This window comes from Eleutherodactylus coqui, chromosome 6, assembly GCF_035609145.1.
Source record: "Eleutherodactylus coqui strain aEleCoq1 chromosome 6, aEleCoq1.hap1, whole genome shotgun sequence".
NCBI lineage: Eukaryota > Metazoa > Chordata > Amphibia > Anura > Eleutherodactylidae > Eleutherodactylus > Eleutherodactylus coqui.
The window spans coordinates 33,252,738-33,266,590 of record NC_089842.1 but is presented as its reverse complement, the minus strand read 5'-3'; the positions used below and the strand labels follow the sequence as shown (position 1 = coordinate 33,266,590).

The following is a 13,853-nucleotide window of genomic DNA, read 5'->3' as shown; positions in this document are numbered from 1 at the left end:
CAGCTGGGCGCTGCGAGCGAACAGCTGGATGCAGAAGAAAAGCAGGAATACCCCACTTGTTTTCTGGATCCTCCGCTCATAGCGCAAGGTGATCGCTCAACGTTTGAACGATCACCTCGCACTGTAAAAGAACACAACAATTATTGCTCGAAAATCGCTCAAAAGATTTAGAATCGTTGTGTCTAAACCTGCCTTTACCCGGAGGCTCCGCAGACCGTGTTTATGCAAATTTATTGTCATCAATATTAGCTCAATCAAAAGCTGTATTCAGGGATCGGTGTATGGAAATATACTTGCAGTTTAAAAAAAAAAAAGATTGTATAAGATTATAGGACTTTTTGTACGATGTAGCAGAGCTGTAACTGCCGGTGCTGCTGCGCGAGGTGTTATATGCAGATGTAGTGCAGCTTGTATATTAATCTTCTTAGATGTGCACTTTATGTCACAGGCACTGTGATTCTAACTGCATTTGGGGATCCTGTGGCTTTGTTGTTTAATTGCAGCTTGTAGTTCTTGAAGGAGTCTCTCTCCCCTGCAGGGGTTCTGCTTGCTGTCTCCTCTGGCTTGTGTTCAGGCACCACGTGCTTTACAAGGTGACCAGTGGCAGCCTCAGGAAGACAGCATCAGGGGTGCAGGTGCTCTCACACGGCACCACAGTTTCACTGACAGGCCTCTGATATTGGAGCTGCGATCGTCCGTCCCACCTCCTAGAGACAAGCAGGCAGAAACAGCGAAGACCCTGGTGCTTTGATCTGACAGGCTGTCATTCTTGCACACTTCTGCACACCACTGCCAGTGGGCCGGAGGACACTATATAAGATTTATGGAGGGTAGCGTCACACGACCGCTCCTCACTGCTGGGACCTGGTAAAAGGATGGTATGCCAGCGGGGAGTGCAGAACTGTCAGCAGCTATGCTAGGGTTTGCTTTCTAGAGCAGTGGGGTCGGAGCTGTTACTCACTGCTCCCTCACTCCAAGACGCTGGAGCCAGAAGTCGCGGCTCCACTCCTCTTTAACAGCACTGAGTGGTGGACTGTAAGAGGGGCATTTTGGGCAGCCATGGGTCCCAAGGAGTCTTTGGCATAAGATCGCCAGTCTTTAGTAAATTATCAAGATTATACAGCTGGTGGCTGGAGGATTTAGGGGAGTTCTATACTTTAGCATCTGATCTTGTGGCTGGTCTGATGGTGAGATATCAGTGTCCTAATCAATGTGATATAAAGATTCTGAGCATATCGTACAGTCCAGCTGCTATGTAATATGTAGGATAAACCCAACATTGAGAGTACTGGGGGCAAGGTTCATGCCTTGTTTTTTTGCTCTCCCTGAGGATGTCACAAGGCAAAACATGTTGGGGTGGCTATAAGATAGATTTTAATAGGGTTTTGGTGGTGCTGATTTATTAATTTCCACATAGGGTTTTGGAAGTTGGCCATCCAGGCCTATGCTTTAGGGTGCATTCACACGAACGTATAGCGGCTCGGTTTTCACGCCGAGCTGATATACGTCGTACTCATGTGCAGGGGGGGGGGGAGGATGGAAGAGCCAGGAGCAGGCACTGAGCTCCCGCCCCCTCTCTGCCCCCTCTCCGCCCCTCTGCACTATTTGCAATGAGAGGAGGCAGGACGGGGGTGGGGCTAATTTGTGGAACTTAGCCCCGCCCTGCCTCCTTTCATTGCAAATAGTGCAGAGGGGCGGGGAGGAGGTAGAGAGGGGGTGGGAGCTCAGTTCCTGCTCCTGGCTCTTTCATACCCCCCCCCCCCCCCCCCTGCAGAGAGAGACAATGTATATCTGCTCGGCGTGAAAACCGAGCCGATATACGTTCGTGTGAATGCACTCTTAGTGAGTATATGCAGAATTACACACATGATGCTGATTGATGACTGCTGGTCACATTTCATTTATTACCACCATTTGCCCCTTTATATTAAATATCATTTGATTTTTTTTTTGTCTTTTTTGAATAATAAAGACAAAAAAAATATTATATTGCATTTTAGGGGATATTAGCGATGGGTATTTTTTGCCTTTGGCAATTAATATTGTGTTTATATAAGGTGGAGTAATCCTAGGGCAATTTCATAATTTATTCCAAGGTTCATGCCCTGGATGCCAGGCTATCAATTAACAAACCATGATGGCAGTCAGGGCACATACTTCATCCTGACCACTATCATTTTTATCACGGTGATGTAGTGTCATGGCTGCACCACAATCGTAGTGCGACGGTTCATGTGACCGCTTGTTGGGCACTTGGGCACCCGTTTTGAGTGTATGATAACATGGGGGTCGCTCAGATAGGGACCCCCACCTCTTCCACATGAGATAGGTGGTAACACTCCAGGAATTCACATCCAGAATGTCGTTATTCTTCAAAACCTCGATTCACCAGCCAATTTTAGTGGCGTAACCATAGGGTTTGCAGGGGTTAAAATTGTACCTGGACTCATAAGCCAGGGGAGCCCCCAAGGTCCCCCTCACCACTAACATTGCTGGGTTCACTCCAGGGGTGTGGCAGATTTGTTATCCTCTCTTACACCTTATGACTTGGAGTGAGTGTAATAACAATGACATATAAGCTCTCCATACACTGCACTTTCCTGTATGGAAGCCTCACATAAGCTTGCAAATGACAAACAATGTGCTGCCTTCTTGCTGTCACTGCAGAAGGTCTCTGGGCTGTTGTCTGTTGTAAATCCCTTGTTGTATAATGTGCCTCCCCTCACAGCCCTGCTATATGTGCTATACATGTCACAGGCCATGGAAAGCTTACATTTAAGAACATTTAATCTATTGTTATCACTGAAGTGTGAGGAGCTTGTCACCATTCAGCAGTGAAAGGGCTAAAGTGCAATACTTTCCTGTAAGTGTTAACCCTATTATTACTGGAGTTGGTAGCATATGTGGGCGGTGTAGGTTAGTGCATGGAGACCAGCGACCACAAGTCTGTTACAACGTCCCTGAGTCTTCTATTGCTTCACTTTAGCAGATCAGAGCTATGTTTTAACTGTATTAGACTTTACACAGTGCATGGCATTAAATAAACACCTGACCGCCTGGCCTCTAACTACACATCAGCATTACCCTCACTATCAGGGCTAATGCCACAACTTTACAATTCAACAGTCCATATCATGAAAGTGTCAACATAGGGGGCATCCACCCATGTCATGTTTCTTGGCAAGCAGCGTCCATCTTTCTACATCACCAGGCCACAATGGACTTATAAACTCAGCAGTTTTTCTTTTTTTTATTTCAATAATTTTTATTGGCTTTTGCATGAAAGTCATTACAGAATATATGCATGTATCATAGATATGGTACATTATTTTTAACAAAAAGTAGTATTGATCACATCTTTAGAGTACATTGACCAGAATTTGAACAGAGCGTAACATTTTTCTTCTTTAAATAAATGTATTTAAAGGGGTGGTGGGAAGGAAAGCAGGGAAAGGGGAATCAAAGGAAACAAAAGTAGGAAAGGAACAAAGGAGACTAGATAAAATCTAAACAATAAGGTCTACTCAAGATTTCTTCTAATTTAAAAAGAGAAATAACAATGGATTCCACATTTCATTAAACTTTAAGATATCATTATTATGAAGGGCTAGTATCTTTTCGTATATACTGTGTTCAGATATCAGTTGTGTTAACTCCAATAATTTGGGCGTTAATTCAGATATCCACTTTCTAGCCATCAAGAGCTTAGCGCCAAGCAAAATTTGACGTATCAGCTTTTTAAGCGGGGGAAGGGGGTGTGAGGGGGTGGGGTCCTGCCAGGGTTCAATAACAGTAAAGTGGTTTTAAAACTAAATGGAACATTTAGGCCCGACACTTCATGTATGAGTTCATACGCATCTTTCAAGAAGGGAAATATATGTGGGCAAGACCAGTATATGTGAGGCAAAGAGCCTTGTTGCCCACATTTCCTCCAGAATTGATCGTTGATCGTTAAACCTCTCCTAGCTAATTGAGATGGAGTGTAGTACCAGCGTGTTAGTTTTAAATGGGTTTCAACCAGATTAGCTCCTTGTGAAGCTTGACCTGCCCATCTTAAAGCTTTAAGCCACCGGTCAATAGGAATTTTTTGACCAATGTTTTTTTGCCAGTTTAACAGGTGGCACTTCCCTGATAGTCTTAACATGCCTGTCAAGCTATTGTAAAATGTTCGAGAAGCCATTTTTGGTTCGAGAGGTATTTAATATGATATAAATTATCTCTGGGACTTTGAGGTCTTGGAGATGGTGAGGTTGTAAGAAGGAACTCACTTGTGTATATTTATACATATCTATATTTCTCAGGTGATATTTGGACAATATCATCCAGAAGGGAAGAGGGCCATATAGAGAGAGAAGGTCTGAGATATAGTGAATACCGTTTTTTGTCCATAATTTAAGTTGTAAATTGGGAATAAAATATTCCAGAGTTCTAAGAGGTATGTTTGTGAGAGTTTGCAGTGTGTTTTTCAGCATTATGAATCAAGTCATTCCAGGCTTCCAATGAGGCCATCATAGATGGTGACATATTTGGAATATTTAAGCACTCCATAAGTGTGGAGGAAGACTTAGCAATGGCTGAAGCAATAGGTAGAAGCTTTAGTGACCTCTGTTTATTAAATTCTGATTCCATTGAAGGTCAGTTTAGCTTTTTGTTATGTCATGTCCAAGATATCATTTGGCTTAATAAAGTAAATTTACGGTAGGATTCTAAATTGGGGAGACCTAATCCTCCTTGGTATCTATTAAGTGATAACATTGATAGCGCTATTCTAGGCCTTTTGTTTTGCCATATATATTCAAAGAGTTGTCTTTGAAAACTTACAATGGTCTGCCTCGGAATTGGCACAGGGAATGTGTAAAAGTAGTGAAGAATTTTAGGGAATATCATTTTATAAATGGTGACCTGACCCATCCACGAAATAGGGCGTGAGTGGAAAGTATCTAATTCTTTCTGAAGGTCGGCAAGAAGTGGAGGGAAATTGACAGAGACTAAGTCAGAGGTGGGGTAGAATATATTTATACCTAGATAGGGAATACTTTTGGTCTGCCACTGGAATGGAAATTATTTTCTTATATCTTGTTTAAGTTCCTCTTTAACATGTATGCTCAAGATTTGTGATTTAGTTATATTTAATTTGTAAAAGGACGTTTCAGCAAAGTTGGTCAATATTTTTTGAACTGTTCTTAAGAATAGGAGAGGATTCATGAGCGTAAGTAAGATATCATCAGCGAATAAACTGATTTTGTATTGTTGAAGTCCAGCGTTTATTCCCTGTATGTCTGGGTTATTTCTTATATGTTCCACTAAAGCTTTCATCACCAATGTAAGCAGTAAAGGTGATAGTGGACAGCCTTGGCGAGTGCCGTTGGATATAGGAAAGGGATTGGATAACGAACAGTCATCCAAAACTCTTGCTGATGGAGAGATATATAAGGCCCAAATAGCTTTAGATATGTTTCCTAAAAAGCCAATCTTATTTCAGATGGAGAAGGCAAAGCCCCAATGGAGCCTGTCAAATGCTTTTCAGCATCGAGAGCAACCAAGAATGATGGGGAGCGCGTATTTTCAGTTTTGAATGAAAGATTTAAAATTTGTCTAGTCCCATCTGAGGCTGTCTCCCCTTTGTGAAGACCACCTGATCAGAATGTTCAAAGTCAGGCAAGATTTTTAGAAGCCTTTGAGCTAACACCTTGGCATATATTTTTATGTTGCAATACAAAAGGGAGATAGGCCTAAAGCTAGATGGTGAGATAGGATCCTTTCCTGGTTTAGGAATTGTTACAATTGCGGCCCCCAACATTTCTCTAGAGAAGTAACCTTGCTCAATTCCTTGGTTAAAGGCAAGAGACATATGTGGGGCAAGGGGAGTTGAGAAAAGTGTGTAATAGTCAATAAAAAAGCCCATCAGGTCCTGGGGCTTTTTGGAGTTTTAAGGTTTTAATGGTATCTAAGATTTCCATAGGTGACATTGGAGTATTAAGAGAGTCAAGTTGAGTTGTTGTGACGGATGGAAGCTGTATTTCTTTTAGGAATTCTTCGATAGATTTGATAGAGGGTTGGGGAGTAGTCTTGCTGTCCTTTAAATTGTAGAGCTTGTTATAGTATTGTCGAAAAGCTTCTGTGATTTGTAAGAGGTGGTAAAGTTTTGTTTGGTTGTGGGAATCGGTAATAAATGGGATCTTAGTTCTCTCTGTATTCTATTTTTTTAACGAGATTAGCCATCATACGTGAGGGTTTGTTATTTGAGCTGTTCGCAAGGACCTCTTTCTTTATCATAAATATCCGTAAGCAGGGTTCTAGGTTTTTGTCCTAAGTTAAATAATTGGTTATGTAGGGATACTGAGGGGGCAGTGCTCAGTTGGCCTTCTATATTGGATATTTGTGCTAAAAGGATATTAAGTTGATGAATTTTTCCTCTTTTGTGTTGTGCACTAATTTTAATAAGGACCCCCCTGATAAATGCCTTATGGGCATTCCTTATAGTAAGCTGGAATACATAAGGAGTTGTGTTATTTGGTATAATGGTAGTGTAGTGTTGTGGGAGTTTCATCAAGAATATATTGTTTCTCCAAGATTTAGCTCTCTCCTTGCCACCATCCAAAAATATAGAGATTGACACGGGAGCGTGGTCGGACCAAGTAGCTATCCGCATTTGAGCCATCGTTGACATGGGAGAGAGCATTCCTGTTTACCAGGATAAGATCTATTCTAGATAAATGTTTATGTTTTGCTGAATAAGGAAAATTCTTTGGCTGAGGCATTTAAGCATCTGAATGTATCAAATAGGGCTTGTTTGTGTATCCAGGGAAGCAGGGAGGGAGTAGCTCTCAGAGACCCCTTTGTTGAGTCGAGCAGTTTGTCTGGTACAGCATGAAAATCCCTGCATATAATAAGGGTACCCACCATGCGCTGCCTTACCTTTTTGATAGTTCTGCTTAAAAAACATAATTGAGCATTATTGGGGGCATATAGATTAACAAGAGTAAAAAGTTTAGAATTCAGAGAACCAGTCAATATAAGGTATCGACCCTTAGTATCTATATCTTGAGACGTAATTTCGACTTTTACGGAGTCTCTAAATGCAATCAGAATCCCTGCCTGTTTTTTGGTGGAACATGCTAGAAATTTTTTGCATTTTAGATAGGTGGAAGTTGCCAAGTGGGTCTCCTGTGCAATTATAATATCTGCATTCATAGAAAGTGCTTCCTTCCATAGTGAAGATCTTTTGAATGGTGAATTTAGCCCATTAACATTTAAAGGATAGTATCTTAACTGACATCATAATATCTTAAGAAAAAGCTAGAGACACATGGCATCTCTGTGAAACATGGTAGACCAAAATTTAAAACTAGGGGTATAACAGGTAACAATACATATCCTACATATCGGATTAAGTTCTGCCCTTTTCAATGCAAGTAAGACTGGTATTTCAGTATTGGCGCATTGGTGAATAAGTAATAAATGTCGAGTAATCAACCCTGGAATAGGGAAAGTAAAACGTGTAGTTTTAGCAGGCTATGAGGCCTGATCAGTGGAGGAGGACGGAAAAAGTTTGCCTGATGGAGAGCCTTCCAGAACCACCTGGTTTAGGTGCTGAGGAGAGTCAGTATCTCAACAAGAAATTCACTTCTGGATCCATTCTTGGTCTTGTTTTTGGCAGCTTCCGAGAAGTTGGTTGTTGACGTTGAGGAATGGGCATGTTCACACCCCAAGATTTAACTAGCTGGTCAGAGTCATCAGGCTTGAAAATAACGTGAGTGGTGTCTTTTTTACGGATCATTAATTTTGCCAGAAAACCCCATCTGTATTGAATCTTGGCTTGTCGCAGAGCTGTGGTTACTGCAGAAAATGTTTTCCTTTCCATCATAGTAGCTTGTGATAGATGCATATACAGACATATGTCTTCGTAAGGAGCTGGTAGTTGATTTAGTTTGCGAGCGGCCGACATTATGGAATCTTTCATGTGGAAGAAATGAATTCTCGCTATAATGTCTCTTGGAATAGAATCAGCAATAAATCTGGGCCTGGGCAACCTATGAGCTCTGTTGATAATTAAATCCTGTGTAGTGGCTTCAGGAAGTAGCGTAGCCATAAGTTGTTTTGTGAAGTTGGTAATTTCAAATGTTGTGACAGACTTGGGTACGCCGCAGAATATTACGTCTATTCCTATCTTCCATGTCTGCAACCTTTGCTTTGAGCTAATCTACTTCGTCTGCCAAATCATAATGCGCATAAATCAGAGCATTATGTGACTGTGAAAATTTGCCCATTTTGCTTTCAGTGTGGGCCACTCTTTCTCCTATTTCTTCTATAGTGGCTTTAAGAGAGATGTTTAGAGACTTGAAGCGGGTTTGAAGAGAGTCACTTAAGGCTACCACCATATCCTTTATAAAGAATTCAGCTGCTGGCTGGGCTGACGATGGCAGGGAGGTTATATATTCCTTCAGAGAGGGAGTTTGAGTGTTTGAGAGGCTTGTTTCGTCAGTTCTTGGGCGCTGTTTTAAAGGGCTTTTAGAGGGAGAGGATCCCTGTAACATGTGTGGTGAGGAGGACGGCGCCATTTTGTATGCATGCTGTGAGTGGGAGCTGTGTCTCTTCCCTCCGTTTGAGACTGTATCGGGGAGTCAGAGGTTGCACTCACTAGTCCTTTTGGTGACTGCAGTGGCAAGAACCCATCAGCTGTGCCTGAGAGAGGTGTTTCATCTTCCCTGTTCTCTGCTTGCAAAGCGGGGAAAGCCGGGGATCTCTCTGCAGGAGCGTGTCGGGCCCCCGGCGCCATATAGAAATCATCCAGACACTTAGGCTGCGAGCGAAAAGCTCCTTGTCGAGACATCACAGTGGAGCAGGGCTTTCAGAAGGTGCTGCTGAGGGAGACAAGGTCCCGTTATAGGTCGTGGAGTTGCTGCCAGGTGGGTTCCTGAGGAGAGCTCGAGGTTTACACCGCCATCTTCATGGTCGTCCAGGCCATGCCCCAAACTTAGCAGTTTTTCTCTCGGAGGCATACCCTATCAGGTGCTTATTAATGTGCAGAGCCACCCTTCCCCTACCTATATTTTATACTAGTCTGCCATCAAGCCCCTAGTGGCCACTCATATAACTGATCTTCAAGGGGGTTTAAACATTTTCTACCTTCTTGTTCTCATTTTACATAGCAGCCATTGAGCTCTGTGTATGCACAATAGAGGCCAGTGCCGTGTCACTTCTGGTAATCCAGTGACAGATCACGTGTTCACCAGTATGACATCATGTGTCACGTCAAGTAGAAGTTGAAAAAAGTAATATGAAAATTAAAAAAACTATGTGACATGTGACTCAGAGATTACACTGTCTGCAACATTTAAAAGAGTTGTGCTTCCCATAATGCACCAGGAAACACTCTTGCTGTGAGCAATATCAACCATTGAATGTCGCGTTGTCTGACCACAGGGAGAAATCCGGCAACTAGATTGTTCCATAATCTATCTTCAGATTTGGTTTGCACGTTTCCAGTTTTCGTAGTTCTTCCTTCTCCTCGTTAGACAATCCATTGTAATTCATGCTAGAACAAAACCCCAAAACTCCAGCATTAATAATAAATAGCCCAAAAAAAATAATGACCAACTGCCCTGCAGCCAATCAATCATTCTGGGATCATTCATACACCTGATGCCACCAGCAACACTGATGCTTAATCTCTCGGGACTGCAGAACAACTATGAACATCCTGTGGTCCTGAAGTGTGTCTGAAGCAGGCTCAGGAGCCGAGTCTGCTCCACTTCCAATGTTTCTGACAGCTGATGGTAATTGCTGCGATCAGAGTTAGCGCTGATCACAGAAGTTAACTGATCAGGTGCTGCCATGAAAGCTGACCGCTCATTTAAACAGTCAATGGGAAATAGGGAACCTCTTACTGTACCCCATTAGCAACCCCTGCAGCATGATCAAAGTGTGTCAATGGGCTAGCATGGCCGCCCAAAGCCTACTGAAGCCTCCAAGAGCTGCTATGCTTAGATGACGATCAAGCCTTGCCCATGGCAACATCAAAAATCACTATATACTGCAATACTGAAATATTGCAGTATATAGTACAAACAATGAAATCATTACAAGTCCAAGTCTCTTGTAGAAACAACACAAAGGTGTAAAACATTTTAATAAAATCTTTTTAACAATTAAAAAAACATTAAAGGTAAAAAAAACCACTTTCCTATGTTTCCTATTAAAAACTGAACAATTAAAAAACACATATATTCAATATCGCTGTGTAGATAAAAGTCTGGACTATTAAAATATCACAATATTTACAGTGATGGCTCTTTAAAAAGAAGGCTGAAAAATACCAGAAATACGAGGATAGGGGGGAAAGGGTTTGAATCACAGCTTCCCAAAAAATCTAATACAGCAAATGCTGAGGCAGGATTGGAGGGGGACAGGTTTAGGGAGCGAGTCTCTCTGTAGAGCGTGCATGCACTTCCACCTCCTCCCAAAGAGCCAGCAGGAGAGAGCATGGTGTGCCATGCATGGATGATGGCAAAACACCCGGCTGCAGCCCCAGCAGCAGGTGAGCGAAGTGGGCAGCGGTGTTACGCTGCAGCATGTAGATTTTGCACTTTGCTCTGTTGTAAACTGCAGTAACCTTTTAACAATTATGGTAGGCCTCATAGGGTAACCCAGTGACTTCCACCAATCCCAGTCCATGCCTGAAGTCTATGCTGACGCTATATTAATGAGGGTTGGAACATTAAAGAATCCATAATCCTTTTTTAGAGGGAGTAAATCATTTGTCTGTTAGAGAGTGTTGCTTTACACTGTAAATTGGTGTGAAATCCGCAAAGATCTGCTACGTATGAATGCAACCTAAGAGATGCGAATTGCCAGTTTTGAAAACGATGTATTAGTATTAGACTTAGTCTAAAGACACAAGCGTATAAAAACCTTTCCACGTTGCATTTGCAAAGAACTAAAGTTTTTCATCCGTGTGCAGTTCCGTAAGTAATCTGTGTGTTTGTTTTTTATTTTATTATGTTATGTGTTTTTCATATCGGCAAAAAAAAAAATAAAATAAATTTACGTCTCATCCTGTATATATATAACTTGTGCCCCCACATGTCTCATCCTGTACATGTATAACTTGTGTCCCCACATGTCTCATCCTGTAAATGTATAACTTTTACCTCCCACATGTCTCATCCTGTACATGTATAACTTATACCCCCACATGTCTCATCCTGTACATGTATAACTTGTGTCCCCCACGTCTCATTCTGTACATTTAGAATGTGTGCCCCCACGTCTCATCCTGTACATGTATAACTTGAACCCCCACATGTCTCATCCTGTATATGTATAACCTGGATCCTACATGTCTCATCCTGTACATGTATAACTTGTGTCCCCCCACATGTCTCATCCTGCACATGTATAACTTGTGTCCCCCACGTCTCATCCTGTACATGTGTAACTTGTGTCCCCACGTCTCATCCTGTACATGTATAACTTGTACCCCACATGTCTCATCCTGTACATGTATAACTTGTGTCCCCACATGTCTACCCCTGTATATGTATAACTTGTGTCTCCACATGTCTCATCCTGTACATGTATAACTAGTGCCGCCACATGTCTCATCTTGTACATGTATAACTTGTGCCACCCCGCCGTGTCGCATCCTGTACATGTATAACTTGTGCTCCCACATGTCTCATCCTGTACATGTATAACGTGTGCCCCCCACATGTCTCATCCTGTACATGTATAACTTGTGCCCCCACACGTCTCATCCTGTACATGTATAATTTGTGCCCCCACACGTCTCATCCTGTACATGTATAATTTGTGCCCCCACATGTCTCATCCTGTACATGTATAACTTGTACCCCCCACGTCTCATCCTGTACATGTATAACCTGTGTCCCCACGCCTCATCCTGTACATGTATAACTTGTACCCCACATGTCTCATCCTGTACATGTATAACTTGTGCCCCCACATGTCTCATCCTGTATATGTATAACTTGTGTCCCCACATGTCTCATCCTGTACATGTATAACTTGTGTCCCCACATGTCTCATCCTATGCATGTATAACTTGTGTCCCCACATGTCTCATCCTATACATGTATAACTAGTGCCGCCACATTTCTCATCTTGTACTTGTATAACTTGTGCCACCCTGCCGTGTCGCATCCTGTACATGTATAACTTGTGGTCGCACATGTCTCATCCTGTACATGTATAATGTGTACCCCCCACATGTCTTATCCTGTACATGTATAACTTGTGCCCCCACACGTCTCATCCTGTACATGTATAATTTGTGCCCCAACATGTCTCATCCTGTACATGTATAACTTGTACCCCCCACGTCTCATCCTGTACATGTATAACTTGTGTCCCCACATGTCTTATCCTGTACATGTATAACTTGTTCCCCCACATGTCTTATCCTGTACATGTATAGCTTTTACCCCCCACGTCTCATCCTGTAGATGTATAACTTGTGTCCAGACATTTCTTATCCTGTACATGTATAACTTGTACCCCCACATGTCTCATCCTGTACACATCTCTTATACTCACTTTAATTCTTCTATCATGCAGGCTGGACTGGACAGAGCATTCATCAAGTCACTGAAGTGAGGACCAGACAGAGAGTTTATAGACAGGTCAAGTTTCTTCAGGGACTGGTTATTCCTTATTCCAAATGCCAACTGGCTGCAGGACGTGTCTGGTAGATGATTATGACTCAAACTGTAAGAGTAAGAAGATGAGATGAGGGTGACACGTCCACAGAGCGCTAGTATAACATCTGTATATGGTGTATTTGGGGAGAAAATGTCCCCGACTGTTAGTAACCCCCATAAGTGTCATCACTAGAAGCCACCTCTTGTGTGCGATGGATGTCAGGAATGGCGGCAGATATATGATAGTCCAATGGCAGCTAATGCATTGTGTAGAAATACAGAATCCCTGCGTAATGTCCTCACTTTATGGCATGTCATAAATCAGTGATTATTGCAGCACATGGACCTACAATAGGCATAAAGCTGGATGGAGGACCTTATGTCAGCAGTCATAAGCGATTGAGAACTCTCCTTCTTCGTCTATCTATTGTAGCCCTCAGTCTGCGGCTCCTGTGTCCTCCATTGACCTGCAATCTCAAAATAATAATAGCTACAGCACCTTAGATCCAAACCCTGAATAGGGGAGGTGAATACTGCACAGCCAGATGAGAACGGTCGAGGAGTCGCTGTGTGTACCTTTTTAAGGATGGAATAAAGGACAGTGTTTTACATCGAAGCTACTCTGTTGCAGTTCAAACTTTATTTTGCTCCATTTACCTGCGGTCTTCTCATTATTACATGTCACACGTAGCTCTGTGCTGACTAATAGGACAACACTGAAGTGTACCGGTCACAGCTGCTCACATGGTCAGGAGATGCTAAATACTCTGTGCTGCTGTGGACTTGACATGGATAGTGAGCAGTAAAGCAGAGCTGGGTATATCCTGGGACCCCCTTGTCTGACTCTTGACCCGCACAAGTAGCACAGGATGTTGGCGCTATGAATGGTGGGCAGTGGACTGTATTAGTCTCCCTTCAAATTTGGATACTTCTATATATGATGAGAAGAACGTACATGTCTTTAAAGCCTTATTTAGACAGGCAACATGTTTATGCATAATAAGCGCATTTAAAAAATTGCATCCATTAGAACTTTAAAAATATAGTATATGCATGACTACAATGCACACATCTAAGGTCTGTGCTGCGTGAAAATATAGCACCTGACCTATCTTTGCTGCGTAATATGCAGGAGTTTCTATAGACTCCAATGGTAGTAGAATTTAGCTGTATCCGACGCTCAGAAGAGAA

At 42.4% G+C, this 13,853-nt stretch overlaps 2 protein-coding genes across 2 annotated transcripts in view; both read right to left on the bottom strand.

Moving 5' to 3' along the window:
* The window catches only part of LOC136632018 (NACHT, LRR and PYD domains-containing protein 3-like), a 1,080,175-nt gene that overhangs the window by 479,167 nt on the left and 587,155 nt on the right, over positions 1 to 13,853 (bottom strand). The window lies entirely within an intron of this gene.
* Positions 3,252 to 13,853, bottom strand: part of LOC136632016 (NACHT, LRR and PYD domains-containing protein 12-like) — a 238,338-nt gene continuing 227,736 nt past the window's right edge. Inside the window, exons 12-13 of the mRNA XM_066606552.1 lie at positions 12,559 to 12,729; positions 3,252 to 9,538 (exon numbers count right to left, since the gene is read on the bottom strand). Of these exons, the coding sequence (XP_066462649.1) occupies positions 9,442 to 9,538; positions 12,559 to 12,729 (268 nt within the window). The 3' untranslated portion in view covers positions 3,252 to 9,441. The remainder of the gene's footprint in view (positions 9,539 to 12,558; positions 12,730 to 13,853) is intronic.